The sequence below is a fragment of the Numida meleagris genome, chromosome 4 (genome assembly GCF_002078875.1).
Source record: "Numida meleagris isolate 19003 breed g44 Domestic line chromosome 4, NumMel1.0, whole genome shotgun sequence".
NCBI lineage: Eukaryota > Metazoa > Chordata > Aves > Galliformes > Numididae > Numida > Numida meleagris.
This window is the reverse complement of record NC_034412.1, coordinates 48,834,410-48,853,779: the sequence shown is the minus strand read 5'-3', so window position 1 is coordinate 48,853,779 and position 19,370 is coordinate 48,834,410. Positions and strand designations below refer to the sequence as shown.

General features: G+C 35.4%; 1 protein-coding gene across 9 annotated transcripts in view; it reads right to left on the bottom strand.

The window, feature by feature from the left end:
* Positions 5,087–19,370, bottom strand: part of CEP44 (centrosomal protein 44) — a 43,295-nt gene continuing 29,011 nt past the window's right edge. Inside the window, exons 1-13 of one of the 9 annotated variants that reach the window (XR_002437954.1) lie at positions 19,214–19,352; positions 18,927–19,015; positions 17,283–17,424; positions 16,568–16,715; positions 15,990–16,136; positions 14,999–15,106; positions 13,414–13,584; positions 12,865–13,074; positions 9,723–9,792; positions 7,760–7,887; positions 7,466–7,503; positions 6,552–6,664; positions 5,087–5,522 (exon numbers count right to left, since the gene is read on the bottom strand). Coding sequence is in view for 8 of the 9 variants with exons in the window: in XM_021394472.1 (XP_021250147.1) it covers positions 6,607–6,664; positions 7,466–7,503; positions 7,760–7,887; positions 9,723–9,792; positions 12,865–13,074; positions 13,414–13,584; positions 14,999–15,106; positions 15,990–16,136; positions 16,568–16,715; positions 17,283–17,371 (1,167 nt within the window). In the remaining variant the exon portion in view is untranslated. The other 8 variants (XM_021394472.1, XM_021394477.1, XM_021394478.1 and 5 more) reach the window with 8 other exon arrangements.

Sequence of the window (19,370 nt, the reverse complement as noted above, 5' to 3'; positions counted from 1 at the left end):
CACCTTGAGTCACAAGACTCAAACTGTTGCATCACAGCTTACAAAAAGATTTGATAAAGTATTCTGTCTAGCAATTCCCCACCATATCAGCACCTATTTTTCTGAAGCTCACACAAAAGCACAACTACTTTATCTGAAATTATCACAGCTGTCAACTACTTTTATAACTACAAGAAGCTGGAGATTAAGTTACTACTAATACATAAGCTCAAGTAAGTTCATGAACTCACCCTTTAGTTCCTTCCATAGTTTCCAATGGAATGGTTTCAATTAACAGAACTCCTAAAACCAGACTATATTTTTTTTCCATTAACTTCTTTCCTAAGTAATTCCTAAAGTGGGCATAAACGATGAACCAAACCTTGTAACAGTCAGAGGAGGAAAACAACAGGAATCACTTCATTATTTAGTTGGAGAAAGCAGAAAAAATTACTATAAATAATTATGCAACAATATGGGGATAAGGATTCTATGTAATACCAGATCATAACTGAATATGATATGAAAGACATAGTCAGTTTTGTCACTTACGAAACAATCAAGCACGTTAAAAATAACTGGTGTCTTCATGCATTTTAAAACTCACTTATATTGATAGTAATGAAATATTTCAAAATACATTAATAACATATTCAAATTCCCACTTCAGAATCAAACTCAGCTTGAGAGGAAGATGCTTCATATTTTGAATATGAATATTTAATAAAATGTGATCACCTATAAAAAAATTTTTAAATGCTTTACATGTGCATGCATGTTAACAACATAATACAAAAGGTTTCCAAACATGTCTCCTGTGAATTTGGTTTCTATTTGACAGTATGTTTTATGTCCACTTTACATAGCAAGAGGCTAAACCTACAAAACTGGCTGGGAAAAAATCAGAAGCACATGTAATATACAGAGATACTTCAGCACCTGAACACTGACCCAATTCTGAAACATAGATTCCCTTTAATGTCATTTTCCATGTTCTTTCAGACATATATCTGCCTCTTTCATTTGATAATTCAGACATAAATTAAACAAATGCACAATAAACAGGGTTCATGAACATATATGCTGAGACACTGCATAGGAACTTATTTCTAGTTCACTGTGCACTCAGAGAACAAATCCTTCAACAGTAAAGCATTAACCTTCTCTCACCCTGTTGTTGACACCACAGCATGCTGCTTTAGCTGGACATTTAGACACAAATGTTTGCACATGAAGTTGTTAAGTGGATCACAGACAGACAGTGGATGGAAAAGAAAAAAAAACAATGCTGTGCATGTCATATTTTTAGTATAGTACACTTGAGTCAATTCATTTACTAAATGCAGTTCACAGCATAGCCAGATGGGAATGAGAAACAGTGGGAGGAAATCTCTTAAACTGGTACTGCCAAAAAAGTTCAACTTTGTGAAACTGCTCTCACCACCCAAGGCTCTTTAACTGCAATTCTCCTAATCCCGTATCATATTTCAATATACACTCAATGAAGTGCAGCAACACCAAGTAAAATGAGAATAGCAAGTGTGAAAATTTAAGATCTCACAGTATACTATAGAAACATAGCTGTATCATTCTTTAAAATACCCTGAGGCATAATACTTCGATACTACTTATACTATAAATGAATCATAAAACTAACCCCTCCAAAATTATACACTGCTGATTCTAGAGTCTATCACAGAATCACAAAGGTTGGAAAAGACCTCCAAGATCACCTGGTCCAACTGTGCATCTACCACCAATATTGCCCACTAAACCATGTTCCTTAGTACTACAATTACATGTTTCTTGAACACCTCCAGGGACAGTGACTCAAACGTCACCCTGGGCAGCCCATTCCAGCACCTGACCACTCATTCAGAAAAGTTTTTTCTTATATCCAATCTGAACCTCCCTTGGTGCAACTTAAGGCCATTCCCTCCTGTCCCATCACTAATTACACAGGATCAGTTCCCAGTTGGATTTAACTCCATCCACCACCACTCTCTAGGCTCGGCCCTCCAGCCAGTACTTTACCCAGCAAAGAGTGTACTGGTCCAAGCCACAGGCTGCCAGCTTCTGCTGGAGAATACCATGGGAGACAGCATCAAAGGCTTTGCTGAAGTCTAGGCAGACCATGGGTCAAGTAAGACCTGACTTTCACGAACTCATGCTGGCTGGGCCTGATCCCCCCGTTGTCCCACACATGCCTTGTGATCTCATTCAAGATGATCTGTTCCACAACCTTCCCCACCACCAAGATCACAACTGACAGGCCTATAGTTTCCCAGATCCTCCTTATGATCCCTCTTACAGATGGGAGTCACACTGGCAAGCCCCCAATCCTCTGAGACCTCTCCAGTTGACCAGGAACACTGATAGATGGTAGAAAGCAGCTTGGCAATCACCTCCCCCAGCACCCTTGGGTGGACCTCACCTGGCCCCATGGATTTGTCATGTCTAGATGGCGTAGAAGGTCTCTGTCTCTACCTGAACCGTGGGGGGTTTATTCTGCTCCCCATCCCAGACATCCAGGTCAGGGGGCAGAGTATCCTGAGGATGACGGGTCTGACTTTTAAACACAGGTATAAAGAAAGCACTGAGAACCTCAGCCTTTCCCTTACCCTCAGTGGTCATATTCCCCACCACATCCAGTAAATCCTTTAAGGAGATTCTCCTTAGCCTTCCTCTCACCGTTAACATATTTGTAAAGATGTTTTTTTGCTCTCTTTTACTACAGTGGGCATGCTGACTTCAAGCTTGGCTTTTGCCTTTATAATTTTCTCCCTGCATATCCTAGCAACCTCTTTGTACTCTCCGAGTTGCCCGTCACTTCTTCCACAGGAAATAAAACTCTCTTTCTCCTGGAGTCTCAGCAAAAGTTTCTCTTCTTCCACTCTGGTCTTCTTCCCCTTCAGCTCATCTTACGATACAGGGAAACAGCCTGCTCCTGTGCCTTTCAGACTTTCTTCATGAGGAAGCATCCAGCCTTCCTGGACTCCTTTACCCTTCAGGACTGAATCTCAAGGGACCCTCCCTCCCAGTGTCCTGAAGAGTTCAAAGGCCACCCTCCAGAAGTTTAAGGTAGCAGTTTTGCTGACCTCCCTCCTAACTTCATCAAGAATAGAGAACTCTATCATTTTGTGGTTGCTCTGTCCAAGACAGCTCCCAACCTAAATATCTCCCACCAATCCTTTATTTGTGAAGAACAGGTCTAGCAGGGCAACCTCTGTTGTATTTAGATTTCTATTTTCATGCGTACTAAATGAGAAATGCATCCTAGGTTTAAAACATACTGAAATGTATAGCTAAAATTAAAACAAAAAACAAAATCCACCAAAATACAAGTATTCTTAACAGAAAAAATAGGAATCTCTCAGACTTGTTCTTAAACTATAATGAAGATGTGTTCTCCTTTTATAACACAACTGGAAACAAGTTTAATCTAAATTTGTTCACTAAAAAAAATATTGTTCTCTCTTTCCAGTGAATGGTTTGCTGTACAATGATATGTCTAGGTACTGTTGTTTAAGAAATTAAAAGGAATAGCTCATTTAAATAAACCATCACCTACTAGTTGGTCTTCCACAGCGAGAGAAGAAAACCACCGCACTCATCAGATATAGCTAAACTGACATTACTACACACTACCAGCAGAAAAAGCTGAAAAATAGTAATTTAAAAAGACAGTATTTTTCATACTGGAATATTTATCCAAAATTCTTAACAAACACACCACATTACCAGACTGAAAGCAGCAACAAAATTATTTTTTTATATTCTAATTCTAAGATGGGGGCTCTACTAATCGCTGTCAAGAATGAATGAAAAACAACTAACCTCTTTCCCCAGAGTCTCGTTCTGCAGATTCCGAGATTTTCACCTTAAAGGAATTGATTTCAAGAAAATACACACTCTGTACTATGCAAACATAAAGGAAAATTAACAAAAAAAATTTAAAAATGTAAACAAAAAATTCTCAGCCAAGGTTTTTTCTCAGCTATGTTTGTTTATGGACTGGAAGTTGCATTGAGACTAACATTGAATGCATGACTAAACCATGGACAGAAACGCCAAGAACAGTAATAAGAAAACTGAATACAATTATAAGGAAACGGGGCACACTTAGTAATTATGTCCTTCTGATTGAATACACTTCTGATGATGCAATATAATTTCAAGTTACACTTAAATATTGGTATTTAACTGTACCCAGTTTGTCTTATACTTAGGTATAACCAAATCTGAGTTTTAGTCTTTTGCTTAAAATGATATTATGCTTTATTATCCAACATATAACTGAATGTACATATGCAGTAAAAGGTGGAATTATTCTACTAACGTGTAAGGAGATATTGCCAAAACAATCCTTAGATCTAAAATTAATAATCTACATTTCTAAATAATTAAATTCACACAATAATAGTGCTTAAGTTAATGAGCTATAATAATAGAACATTAATCTTGAATAACAAAAGGAATTTGGAAACAAAATGGAAAATCTTGGAAAATCTTGAACAACAGAAGTCATTGGAAAGAGGTATGTATGATGGAAACACAAAATGAGTAAAGAATACTGTCTGGATGAATTTGTGTTTTGGAATGTTTCCAACACTTACCATCAGCGAGATCCAACTAGTGCATCTGACTGTACACACAATGTCAATTATTAGACAGTTGTAACAACACTCAAAGTAGCATTATACTAGTAATTTTCAATATTTTTGCTATTTTCTTTCTTGAAATGAATGTCCTATCACTGCACTACTTTGGTGAAGTTCTACGGTGATATGCGCCATTCTGGTACTGTCTCTAATGATATAAATGGATTTTTTTTGAAGATATCATTCAAACATGTAGATGATTGGAACGCACTGCAAATATTTCTTTTTCAGGATATGGTACTATCTTCAAAACAGCAAACGTCATTTAAAAAAAAGCAGCTGTGAGAGAAATACCTTTAGAAAACCAGCTCCACTGCCCTAACTGTAACATGCTTGGCTTCACTTTGATTGAAGTGAGACCTTGCTCGGTCCTAGACACAGGTGAAGCTAGAGATTGAATCACATTGTGTAGTCAAAAGCACTGGAAAAGGAAATCGTTGAACAACTCTCAATTTTCAATTTTTTTATTAGTGAATAGAGATGATATTAAATTGCAGACTAACAAACACTTCTTCCTAACGTTGCTTCACTCACAAGTATTGAAGGATTAATTCCTGCAACTTGAACCATTTTTATTGGCTAGCACTTCCCATACTGAGCATGATACCAACATAAGCAGATTCATTGCTCTACAGGTTCCTGCCATAAAGATTAAATATTAATAACTATTTTAATTAAATTGCTTTCCCTCTTCCAAGCCAAGGCAAAGTAGAAATATTAAAAAGGAGATAGTATTTCAAAATATTAGATCATTGCTAGTTTAAAGCAATGGTTTTAACTGTATAGAATACACTTCATTTTTTCCTACTTTGGTTATTACTTTGTATAAAGATTTCCACAAGATGGTGCTGCAGTCCCATTTTAGAAGGCGTCCTCTTATATCTAGAAAAAAGTATATATATTACTGTAAAACTAATGAAGTAATTTCCAAGATCTGTTTTTAAACAAAGAGAAGAACAAGTTCATATCTTCTGACTCTCCCACTTCTTTTATTTTCTGGAAGCAACTATATTAAAAATGGAAAGTTAAAAAAAAAAAACTAAAAAAAAAACACTAAAAAAACCCCACTGATTTTATGAATGAAACTTCCAAAATATTTTATGTAAAGTGGGCACTACAGTACAAAGAAATACTGATATGATAGGCCAGTAATTTACAATGAGAAATAAGTCTTACCATACTTAACACATTTTTGGTTTGATTATATGTTTTGAAAGTCTTGCATCTACTCACATTTCTAAAGAGAAATTTTAACACAGCTTCCAATCATAAAGGTGTTGCGCATCTTTGTATAGTGGATGGTGTCCATCTGTGCTGCTAGTCTTAAAATGTGTTGGGTAAGAGTACCAAAACACTCAACACATCTCTTGTAGTCTGTGGACTTAGTCGCACATTTTAGTGTTTAGGATCAAACTGACCCTCACTTTGTTTGTGTAAAAGGAAAGCCATAATATGTTTGTGCTCTCTAGCTGAGTACAAAAATTTATATTTAAAAAAGGTATGTATTTAAAATTGTGTATTTAAGTTTTAATGAAAACTTATTCAACAGTACAGATGGTAAGACAGTATGCCATAAAGCCTCTTGGGTGCAATATGCAAGTACCAGCTGGAGCATTTCCAGCAGGATGTAAACCATGGTCCTCAAGCCCACACTTCGAAAAACATACTACTTAACACACTGCTAACAAATGTCAACACAAAAATACACCCCTGTAATGACTTTGCCCTATGAAAGGAGAGGGGGAAGAACTATTTCAATAGTTTTAGAAAGTAAAAGCCAGTGAGGAAAATTAAAAAAAAATAATAATAATAAATACATAGATGCATTAAAAGATATTTACTCAAAGAAATATAAAAACAGTGACCATTACAAATTTGATATATTAAAAATTTAATGTTGGACAAACATACATATTAATTTTTATATCCATACGTCTACAGAGACCAGGCCTGAAGAACTGTTCTTTCAGGTATTTTCAGAGGTGTTACTTGAAGTTTTCAACAATTCTGAGGTTTCTTCAATTCTGAAAATAAATTTTGTTTACATAGTCACATATACTTATTAAAATACACTAAAAGGCAAATCAAATATTTACCTTCTAATGGATCCACAATACTAATACTCAGTGTTAAACTAAGCATTCTCTCATGCCCCTCTTCCTCTGCAATTGAGTTTGCACACTAAATGTCTACCAAATATCAAAAAAACTTAAGAAGACATACAGAAAGAAGTATCCACACAAAATTAGGGTAGGTTAAATCACAAAACAAGGCAATAATTTATTCAGGACAGGCATTCATAAAATATGAATTCACTGCTAAGGAAAAAGCAATGCATTTATCAATTGTAATAAAAGTATTTCTTACCAAAAAAAATTTATAATTTTCAGAAATAGCATTAAACACACCTTAGAGTTAATGCAATGCTTAGCCTGCAATTGGTTTTTCTTTTTCTTAAATAAAGAAACAGCAGAGTTGAAACATCTTAGTTACTTTTCAGGAAGAAAATTTGCTCATTCTAGGGAACTCCTATCAGAAAACAAATAATATTGCTATTCCTCGTCAACTAAATTCTAAACACCCTTTAATCTGTAGTTAATACTATTAAGAATGCTTCTATTGCTTTTTAGAAATCAAAACAATGACTCATCCCACAAATACAGAACTGTAAGTGGATTTATTATCCAGTGGAGTCATAAGGAAATGCCACACCTGATGTAAAGACCTTTGAGGTTTGGAACACATATGTACATTCTCTCTAAGTCTTAGTCCAGTACAACTCTCTCCTGGGAAATGAATTCCTGCTGCCCATTCCTATTACTTACATTTTACTTATCCTTTCCATTCTTTGTCTTGTTGTCTCCTGCGATTTAAAAGCAACAAGTTTAGTGAACTCTTCAAAGCTAACGTTCTTCAGATGGACTTTCAATCTGAAAAATTCATAGTGAATGCAACTTTAAGCACTGTTTACATATCAAAGGATTTTTAAGAGACTGACCTAGACACAGGTTTGCAGTTTCCTGGTTTTTCACTAGTAGCATGTACAACTAATATTAATGCTTCCTTGCTCTCTTGACCTCAGAAAGGAAATCAGCGAACCACTTGCCAGTTTTCTTTACCTTCGAAATGTCTGTCAGATCATGAGAATTAATGGTCACGGCTTTGGGAGATGGGTCTGTGGACACTAGTGAACTGTATCCAGACGACTGATGAAGACACTCTGTCATCTCCTCCTCCTTTTCTATACCTACGGAGAAAGGCTCATTTTGATGTCATCTTTGCCTTTTTCCTCTCTTATTGCAAGGTCAGCTATCAAACAGCTTGATTTACAGTAGGTAAAAACAGAAGAGAATGCATTGTTTAGAAAGGAAAAAAAAAACTTGCTTGTGAGGATCCAAAATAATTTTCTCATTTCTTAAAACAAGAGAAAATAAGTATATTAGGCATAACAAAAACAAGTTCCAAAAAGATCATCTAGGAATGCTGCCTTTTATCATGAGTACAGTGAAATTAACACTTAGGAAAGTCTAATTACTGAAACATACATTTCAAATTGTTTACATTATTTCTATTGTGAACTGTTTTTCAAGTATGTTTTTTAATTTGTGCTAAGAAACTTGACTTCTAAGGAGCAGAAAAAATAAAGTCAGCATGTAGTTTAAGATTTCTTTCAAGATCTTGCTATTTCCCTAGCCTTGATCCCATTGGACTAGATTTGGCATCCATACAGCAGAAACAGTGATATCTTTTATATCAGGAAGGATCCAGTACTCTTAAATTCAGAATACAAAATTAAAAGTGTTCCTTCAGTACAGCAGTGATTCTTGAAGAGTAATACAACAAAAAATACAAAAAAAAATCCAACATTCTGAGTACTGTATATCTTCAGACATACAATTAAAACTGGCTGCATAACCGTTAAGTTTACAGTAACTTGGATCACACTTTGGAAAAACAGGATTAACAAAGTCAAAAGAATTCTCGAAGAAATAAAACATGAAAATTCTTTATAAAAGACCATCATCCTGCTTCCTGACTATGAAGTCCTCAAGCGTCAGTAATATATCATTGAACATACAAAAGGAAGTAAACATGGCAAGCTTTCTAAGGTCTGCATAAAGGTCCAATTTCAGAGACTTCAAAATTAAAATAAACTTCAACATAATCAAGAAATTGCCTTCCTAACTTTCATGGAAACTGGATTACTCATATAAAAGAAGTAAGTTCTTCATTTTCTGTCTAATTCCTATGCAACATCCCAACACTGGACCAAAAGGCCTAATAAAGGAGAATATCCTCCTTACTAACAGTGGTAGGAATAATAGCTGCCATCAGGGAGACAAGTCATATCAATAAATAAAGCAATGAAACATAAGGGCTAAGGAGATACTGTTGAGGGAAAAAAAAAAAAAAAATGAGTTACTAAGGGGCTGGGGAATGTTTTTAATTTCTTTCCCACTTAAGACTGTTTCACTTAGGTCTGGTATATCATCAAAATTCATCTGGAGACTGAGGATTTTGCTGTGCTCTTCAAAATAAGAAAGTTCAGCTAAAAAGCTAGTTGGATAGCTGTCGTTTCAAAAGGTAATACTGTGGATAATGTTCAGCACAGATTATGAACTTGTTTTTGCCTTGATTTTCCTCAAGTCCGATTTATAAAAGTAAGCAACATACATGTGCCACTATTAAATATAATAAAGCGTGGCAGCAAATCCCTTGTGTGCACAAGAATAGTTTATTTGTAAAATATTATGATAACTGTTCTGAAGCACAGATAATTTCTGTTCTTCACACCTTAGCTATAGCACCCTAATTAATTTAGCATCTAGGATTTTTGGTCAAGTGTTATTTGTAAATTAATTAGTGTGCTATGTATTTGCATTAAAGCTTAAAAAAAATTTCAGTAAGCACAGCTGCTAAATAAATTACAAACATGAAATTGCTATTAGGTTCGTTTCTTATCTAAAGCGTGAATTTAAATTAAAACTGCAATTGACTGTCCTATTAAAAAGACTGTTTTAGTCAAGGTCAGCAAGAAGTAGTTAGCATATGACTTTAATTAATGAAGTCATTAACACTCACCAGGAGAGACTGGAATTATACCAGAAGTACCATCTTGACTTACGCTGCTGAACTCTGCAGATAAGTCTCTCTGAAATCCAAGTTTACCACACTTTAGCCATATATCAAAAACATCTTTTGACTGAACTAAGTTATACTTAGGTACTAAACGTATACTTTTTGTACAACAATCCAATTATGACAGCATTGCACAAGTGTTCTCACAGGACCGTGTATTTCATGAAGGCTTTATCATTATTGCTGATAGTAAACAGGTCAAAAGCAGGTCCAAATATCGTTTCTATAACTCAGGTGTGAGTAGAATGAACAGCCATACTGTTCTTGACCTGTGCTAACAATTACATCTTGATTTTGGCCACTATTAACCTTAACAAACTGTACCTTTCAGTCTCAGTTAATATTCAGAAACGCAGCATTTTAGTCCTAAAAATTAGCCTACAGATGAACTGAAATTAATTCCACTTAAATACTTAGAACTCAAGCCTAGCTTAAGTTAGTTTTCTAGACTCCTAAATGAGAACTTTTCTGGAAACAGCCCTCTCAATTTCTACTCAAACTAGTTTAGAAAAGGCTTTTCATAAACAAGGAAACAAAACTGATGTTCTACTAAGAAGTATATGCAATTTCCTTATTTCAAAGTTTTAAAAAAAGCCTCAAATAATATCTAGACTTTATTAATCAATGAACTATCATTATGTTTGAAATCTTACCCTTCAGTAAAGTACAGAACTTCATATACTGGAATATATAACTGTATCAGTTAAGAGGGGATTATATCCAAGTAAGCAGATAAAGGAGAAATAGTAGATGCTGTGAGCGAAAAAGCTGAGGAAGACTGAAATTACGAGTGTTTCTCCAAGAGAAGGGAGGGAGGGGAAAAAAAAAAGAAAAAAGAAAAAAGATATCTGCACTGAGTGCTACTGCCCAATTTCTTTCATTGAAAGGGATTTGATAGTCTTTCAGATTTTCCTGGAGCTAAATGCACAGCTGCTGTTGCTGCTACTCTGTGGCAGCACTGCAATACAGATCTTAAGAGAGTTCCTGCTACGTTGGCCAGACGCCAAAAGTTCCCTGACAAATCCAAGAGTAAGAAGAAAGGAGTAACTCTGAATTGCTTCTGTATCTATGAAGCACAACTTGGATGAAATTTCAAAAAACAAAGCAGCAGCAATTCTCTGGCCCAAAGGGTTATTTCTAGGCAGTTTTCAGAAGTCTATTGCAAAAAAAAAAAAAAAAAAAAAAAAGAGTTTTAAAGACTCTTTTTAAAACCCAGCTTCTCTTGCTTTGAAAAAAAGTACTAACAATGCCACACACAAACTAAAGTCAAACTTGTTACTGTTAGAAGTTGTCTGCAGAAACAGGTACAAAAGAAATAAACTCATTTACTGGAAATTTTTGAATGATATTAGTGTTAGGTATTTTCACAGTGAATATTCCTAGCTATTCCAGACCTCTGAACTACTTCAATAAATATGTTACCAAAGTAATAATAAAGCATTTACAGAAATTAAAAAAAAAAGCCAAGTTTGAATTATAAGCCTTTCCACACCACACATGCAGCAATCAGATCTTGAAGAAAATACATTTGAAAAAGACTCAGATCTGTCTTGCAGTGCAGCTGAAGGGCCTTTGAAACTGATCAGAGGAGAAAAAAACATAACAGTGGCTAAGTCACTTGGACACATGTCTGCTGATAATTAAATTACAATATTTATACACAAGAAATTGATTTCAAATGGCAAATCCCTTAAGCCATTACTGACCTGAGACTATTTTTAAAACAAAATGGTTTCTATCAGTCACTATTATTTGAACTACATCCTTCAGAAATAATCCCATGATCATTCTGAAAATTTGCCCATTTCAGGACTTAGCATAACTAGCAAACTTTCAAGAAAAACAATAAAAAAACATGTCTTTTATATAAGTATTAGTGATATTTTCAAATTTTCAGGGCCGGAAAGACACTCCAAGTTCCAGGTTACAAGTAAATTCAACATTCTTACAAATATAAGGAAGATGAAAAACAAAACCCACACCCCTTTCACAAGGGTTTTCAACTTCTGGAAAGAATCTGACAGTATCCCTTGGATGTATGTGCAAATACATTTTGAAATTAAGCAAATGATCACAAAATTGATGCCATAGGTCACTCAATCTTAAAATACTAGCATGCATTTATATGTGATATTAAATAACGTGTATTTTGGCAAAAATCTTTCAACAGCATGAAAAAAATAAGATAGTCTTAATGCAAGAAAATACTTGATTGGCTCTGACAAATACAGTCAAATCACAATTGTAACACTTTGCACATTTAAAAATACAATGAATATCACAGACAAGGCGGGTGAGAGCAAGCAAAAATGAGAAGAGCCATCAACTAGGCTAGATATTTAAAAGATAATCATAAAATAAGTGTATGATTAAAGCTGGTAGGAACCAACTTCTCCATTAATCCTCTATTTTCCATTGTGCATGCCACTTATATATAACTACTGTCAGAAATAATGAAGTCTTAATCTTTCAAAGGGAATAACTGCATCTGATTAAAGATCAGTCTGGACAACTAAAAAGAAACATCAGCTGTATCAATGGCAGAAGTACCACCTCAGACTACTGAAACAACATTTGCAGCCCAGGATGAGAAATCCAAAATAACACGGACAAGAAAAAGGAAGCCTTAAATGTGTCCCTAACACAATGAAATTCTCCCCTTCAGATATGGAAAGCTTTCAAAGTCAGCATAATTTTAAGTCTGTGAAAGTTATCTCAACAAGTTCACTGTCAAATAAAATCATACAGTCACTACTTACGAAAATATACTGAGCTACACCTGCTGTTCCTGAAAGGAAACAGTTTTGAAAGGGCAAGTTTGCTACAGAATATCAGAAGCAACAGAACGTAACAATTACGTGGATGAAAAGAAGTATCCTCAAACAACAGCAGCATTCAACATCACCCCATTAAGAGTAGTAAAAGACATGCATCAAAAGGTAGAAAAAACAGAAACAAGCTGACAGCACTGTGTTTGGCAACACTTCTGTCATCTAGTAATAGCTGGAAAACGCTAAGAAAATTGTTAATATTCTGATAGTCATATCTGCTTTTTTTAATAGAAATAAAATGGAAGTTAATATACCTTTTTGGACTGCAGCAACAGTTCTGTTTCAAGAAGCAAAACTCTGCTCAACAAATTATTCCAGTCCTTCTCATCTATAATCACCTTCCCTTTCAGCCTCTCTTCTAAAACATGTACCTTATCTTCCATCCAGTCTAGCTTATGAAGCTTTTCCTGGCAATCAGCAAGCTGACTTCTTAGGAACTCAATTTGGGAATTGTCTTCTATGACCTGAAAACATGGATAAAAACACACTTTCTAATTTTGGCATAGATATAATTCATCCTTTGATCAGTGAAATTCAGTGTAATTTTCCTCAATTTAAGTAAGCACATTATGCTACATTAGAAAATTATCTTTCAGAATTGCTATACAGTAAGTATTCATTGAACTAAGCTTTTACAGAAACTGTTAACAGAACTGGTACTTGAAAGGTCAGTACAATTTGACTTTTTTAACATTTAAGTTACATTTAAGGAGAATCCAGCTATTCTTTTAAAACCTCATCCCTTTAGAAAGGTCCTGTAAAAAAAAGTTAGGAATGCATGTGGACAACTTAAATATTCTTACTTGTTCACATTTAACTTCCATAACATCATCTAAGTACAATTCTTCTTCATTAGCTCCCTCTGCTGGAAGGGATGGTGCATTAAGAGGTGTTGGACTAAAAGGTGCAAGAGGAAGGTCATCACTAACTTCGTTTCCTGAGTGTCGTTCTACAAGAGGCATCTTTTGAGCATGCTTAAAAAAAAATAAAAACCCACTGATGTTTCTCAGTACAAGAGTGCTCACGTGCATCAGGCAGATAACTGACACAAAATATCCATCATTCTAGCATTTAATAGTTAAATTAAAATAAAAGTTTTACCCCAACTGGCTGCAAAACATAGAAAGCCACAACAGGCAGTTTAAATTTTTTTTAAAAAAGTAAGTTGTATAGACATGGAAGAACTGCAAAACAAATATGCACACAAATTACTACATTTACTGAATACACTGGTTCCCATCTATAAACAGTGCTGAAACCCTGTAAAAAAAGAACAAGAACTACAAAGATTGTTAGATTTCAAAGTGTGGATTGGGACTCTCTAGTTTCCTATGTATTAACGTAAACGTGGATTGATCCAACAATGAAATTACCACTCAACCTTACAGAAAAAAATAAGCTCAATGAGGAAATTTGGAAACCTCTTTTCCTTGACTGCTTCCAAAGTACCGCATGTTACCAACACATTTCCCTTCCTTTGAATATTTCCCTCAGAGAAAACAAAAGACAAATTCTGCCTTTCTTTCCAGATGGAGTAAGTCTTATCATCACTACCTTTCACAAACCAAAATATGTTATCTAATTATTAAGAATCCACAATTAGTAGTTTTGTGTAGCAATCTGCAAGTGTTAAGACACTACATGTTTTAAGTGATACTGAAATTCTTCTCTTCAAGGGAATTCTTAATACACTCACATACATTTCCATTTAATTCCACTAATCTGGCACTTAATGGTTGCTGAATAGTGATTTCAAATGCTTTCTTTGTGAAGTTTTCCTCAATACTAAGGGCAGTATTTTCATTCTAAATAGAAATCATGGAGGTTTATTGAGTTTAGATCTAAAGAAAGTTTTGCAGGATTTTACTTTGCACCCTTTAACCAGGGAAAATGGGGAAATCTGTCTCCAAAACAGGACAAGAATAACAAAATGCATCAGATCAAATATTACTCACAGAAAACTGAAGCCAAAAGGAATGATATATTAAGAAATTTTTGCTAAACAAATTCTAGCAAAAAGTAAGAAGTATATTTAATGTAGCTTTCAAAAACAGCATAACATCAGGCCAAATACAGTTCTGTCTCAAGAAAGATGTATATTATTTTTCCAACTGCATCTTCATTTTGATTACTGTTCCTCCTTTTTCTCTTGTATAATTCAACAGATAACAGTACTAGATCGTTACCACCAAGACTGAATCAATTACTCAGCAAAAAAGAAGCGATGGTTTCTGTAATAGCCATTGTTTCCATCAACTACATTTGGAAAAAAAAATATCAAGCATGATCAAATGTTAAAATCTACATGAAATCACATATTCCAGAAAGAGTCTGACTGCTACAAGTGAGACTAACTTTTAGACATGCAACATAAAAACTACTTCATACCTGTTTGGAATTCAGAGCACTGCCACCAAGATCAGCAAGAACATTACCACAATCTGACCATACTTCATGTTTTGAAGGTCTGACTTTCTTCCTTGTTAGGGATTTAGCCTTCAAAATGAAGAGGAGGGGAAAAAAAAAATCATTCTAATACAGGAACATTTTTCTGGGAGGGAAAGGAAGATACCACTTCCAACCACTGTTAGCAGGCAAGAAAATTGCATCATACACACATAAAGGCATTTAAATCTCTGAAATACAATGCTGTCTAAAAAAGAAATTAATTATATCCCAAATTAACAGATCTCAAAGTGAATACTGTATACGTACTCTTAATACCTACATAATGCTGCATGAAAGCTGATCATAAATACTGCATTTGCGAGGCTGAAATTCAAATAGGAAAAGAGTATGTAATTATGCTCCTAAAAGTGACAAATAAAGAGAAGTTCTGAAGATGTTAAAAACTCAACTGAAATATAATACAAAGACAATTTTCTTTAATTAAAATCATGTTCTTAAACATAGTGTAAATGATAAAAGTACCTTTATGTACATCAAATGGGATTAATAAAAACAATCAGACTTAAGATGTATACTAACCAAACACAAATAGCTCATATTTAAGTTAAATGTTACCAGAACTTTAATACTGCAGAGGATTTTGCTTTTTTTTTTTTTAATCTACCTGTAATGTCTCAGCTACACAAACATTCGCTGCGTCGAGAAACTTGCATAAGAGTCCACTTACCCATAAAGATACCAAATATTTAACTGATCTTCGTTTTAGTAATTTTATTCTATTTATACTACAACACTCCGGCAGCTTGTGTCTTTTATATACTTGACAGTATCCAAGAATCTCAGAATGCAACTTTATACTAATTTTCCCCCTACTTTGACAAAAATAAATTGATCTTCATCTTCTACCTAGAGGGCCAAAAAACCATCAGAAATAACATCCCTCACAACAAAGTTACCATTTGATCAGTACCTTATTCAGGCTACTTAATTCCTTATGTTTTTTCACCACACAGTTGATAACGTCGCAAACTATCTGCATTTTTCTTTCTGCAAAACCAATCTGAAGAAACTGTTCTTTTGTTAGAATTGGTTTATAGTGAAATTGATCTCGAAGAAGCTGCAAAAAAAAAAAAAAAAAAGAGAGAGTTTGCTTTGAAAATCACCATAACATTTTTTATAGAAGTTGCACGCTCAGGTTCTTATTTTTCTACAATCTTTCTTTCATTCTGCACTTATTTAGTTCAAAGCATTTGATATGATACCAATATATAAACTGTTAAAAACTGGAATTTAAATATTAATTTGGCGTGATATTTTAAAATAATTGTAATTCAATTATACTACTGATTCTGTAACTGTCCTAAAAATGTGTTTTTTAGATTTTCCTGAAAATGAGGAAGCTAAAGACTTTTCACACCCTTAGTTACTACTGATGTTAACCAAATTACAGTTCTTATTTGCAGCCAAAAATTTTCACTCTCACTACATACTTTTATGAGGTCATACACAAAACTGTGCCTCTTTTTTAAAGAATGTAAAGACAGATACCTTATAAATAGCTTCAATAAAGCGCAAGTCACTCTTTGCTGTAAGTTCCACATCACATTTCACCAGAAGTTCTGCTATGTAAGTTGAGAAAGATGTAAAGGAATAGCTAATTATGGGTAAAAATGCAGCTGGATCACCTTTCACTAACCTGTTGAGAAACAAGAGTACTTTACATAGCAAAAGAGAACAAAAGCCTTTAGTTACACAATTGCAAACATTTAACTTGAAAGGTTAATATAACCAATGTGTTATACTCAAATTTTATCTCCTCAATACAGCAAGCACATTACACCTAAGTTATATTGTTTCTCCTTCGTTTTCAAGGTTTTCTCTGATTATCTTGATTGCAAGCAACTTTCCACGCATATCTCATTCAGCAGTCTGTACTGTTATCTGTAAAATGCCTGTTTGTATGCTTTTTTAACACTAAACACATTTTTTTTCCATCTTTACAGGATGAAAATTCCTGAAGGAAGTGTAACTAGCACTTACAAAGAAAGATACAAAGAGAGATTAATCAAGGGAAAAAAAAAAGCTCAGACTACCAAACTGCATTATTTCATCTTTCATCCATGAGTACCAAATCCCAGTTTCACACAGGCACACCCTCTCTGCTTACTCCTCACTGGATGCAAAGCCAGCATCTATATGTATCTTGCTTACACATCTTGCTGTCATCATGTAGTAGCATAAACTTATTCACACTGTTTCTTACACTGTATAATCTACATCTCTTGGATAATTTAACATGCGAAGTCCTCGTTCTATTTTTCTTAAACTTCCTCTTAGGTCTCCTGTTGTCATTATTCCAAACGCTGCTCTTTCAGATTATGAGGTAATTGTAATGTTGTCTGTTCCTTTCCACAAAAAAAAAAAAAAAAAAAAAGTACACATTAAAATTATAACATGTATTGTTATCACTGAAATTTCCCTTTTCTAGAGGCTACTATTTCCAATGTGTTAAAATACAGCATAGAGCTAGGGCTCAGTACTAATTAATACCAGTTATTTCCCTCATTCCACCCATGTCAGACCTGAGAAGTAGTGCCTAATCTCTTCAACTATCAAAGATCATTAAAGATAGAGATCTGAATGCATATTGAGAATTTAGGGCTGCTAAATCTAAAGGATTGAATAAGCTTCTTTCCTATTTCAAAGGATACAACACTTCTCCATTAAACGATCCAATAAATCGACTTAAAATTGTTCAGACAGAAGTGGTGCAACAGACTAGGCAGCCTAGGTCCTTCAAGGTAGGTCTAAGTTTATTGGCACTATAGCCAAAGGTCCAGTTTTAACCTCGACATTATAACATACAAGTCAAAAACCTGCTTTTAATTTATCATTCACAGGAGACTCATTAAATGACATAGTGTAAACTACAAAATGGTGCCCCTCTCTCTGCAGAGCTATCCTGCAATAAAAAAAAAAAAAAAAAAAAATGACAACAAAAGAAAATCAATAATGCATGAGATCAGCATCCAAATCAGCTTCGTCAAAGGGATAAAGAGGTACAGGAAACTTGTATTTTAGTGATACTTTTTGACCAAACAGAACTGATTAATAAATTCTCAAGTGGAGGAGAAGACTGAATTAAAAAAAAAAAGTCATAGGAAATATAAAGAAAAAGAAACACACAAAGCTAATATTGCTTCAAAAATACATTATATTCACAAACACTCCATGAGTACTATTTACTGTATCTTGCAAGCATGTGTTTGTAAGCAAACAATATTAGCTCTTATCCAACACAGAACTTTAAAAGCACAGACTGGATGTCAGCCCAGCTCCCAAATCACAACAGAAAACAAACAGCTTACATCTTAGCCCTCTGAACAGACCTCTAGAAACTGAGAAAGTCTATTAGCAAACTGCCAAGCTCGGTGACTTTGAAATGTTTGAGAGGAAGAGTGGAAAAAAACAAAAACACCTACAAAAACGTGTTAGACATGAGAAAAATATAGAGTTATGGAAACCATGCTCAATAAATTCCTCACACCCTTAAGATCTGGTTCTGCATAACTGGCATAATTGTGAATTGTACTCTTTGCTGAGTAAAGTACTGGCTAACTGGCTGAGCCCAGTGAGTGGTGATGAATGGATTCAAATCCAGCTGACGACCCGTCAGGAGCAGTGTACCCAGGGGTCAGTGCTGGGGCCTGTCCCATTTAATATCTTTATTGATGATTGGGATGAGGAGATTGAGAGCACCCTCAGTAAGTCTGCGGATGTCACCAAGTTGGGAGGGAGAGTCAATCTGCCTGGGGGTAGCAAGGCCCTACAGAGGGAGAGGACAGGCTGAATCGCTGGGCTGAGCCCAGTGGGATGAAGTTCAATAAGACCAAGTGCCGGAACCTACCCTTCAGTCACTGTTTTTGTAGAATTCCTTTTCTTGACAGCAAACGAATACTCAAACGCCCCCCGGGCCAAGCAGTGAAGAGGTACCGCCTGACAAAGTGCACATAAAGATACATTCTCAGGATACACAATCATACGACCTTCTCCCTGAGGCGGGCACGGGCTGGATGTGCCGGCGGGCTGCGTCCCGCTACCCTCCGCCGGCCCCGAGGCCGGGCCTCCCCACAGCACCCGAGAAGCCTCACGGCCCCAGCCCTTCTCCGAGAGGGCCCGGCACTCCCCACTCACCGGCGACACTTTCCGCGGCCGGAGCCGCCCGCCTCAGGCGCCCGAATCTGCCGCCGCGCGGCACAACGGCCGCTTCCGCTTCCAGCGCGTCCCTCCGCGGTGACGCCACTTCCAGCAACAACAGCGAACGTCAAACCCGCCTGGCAGGAGGCGCGGC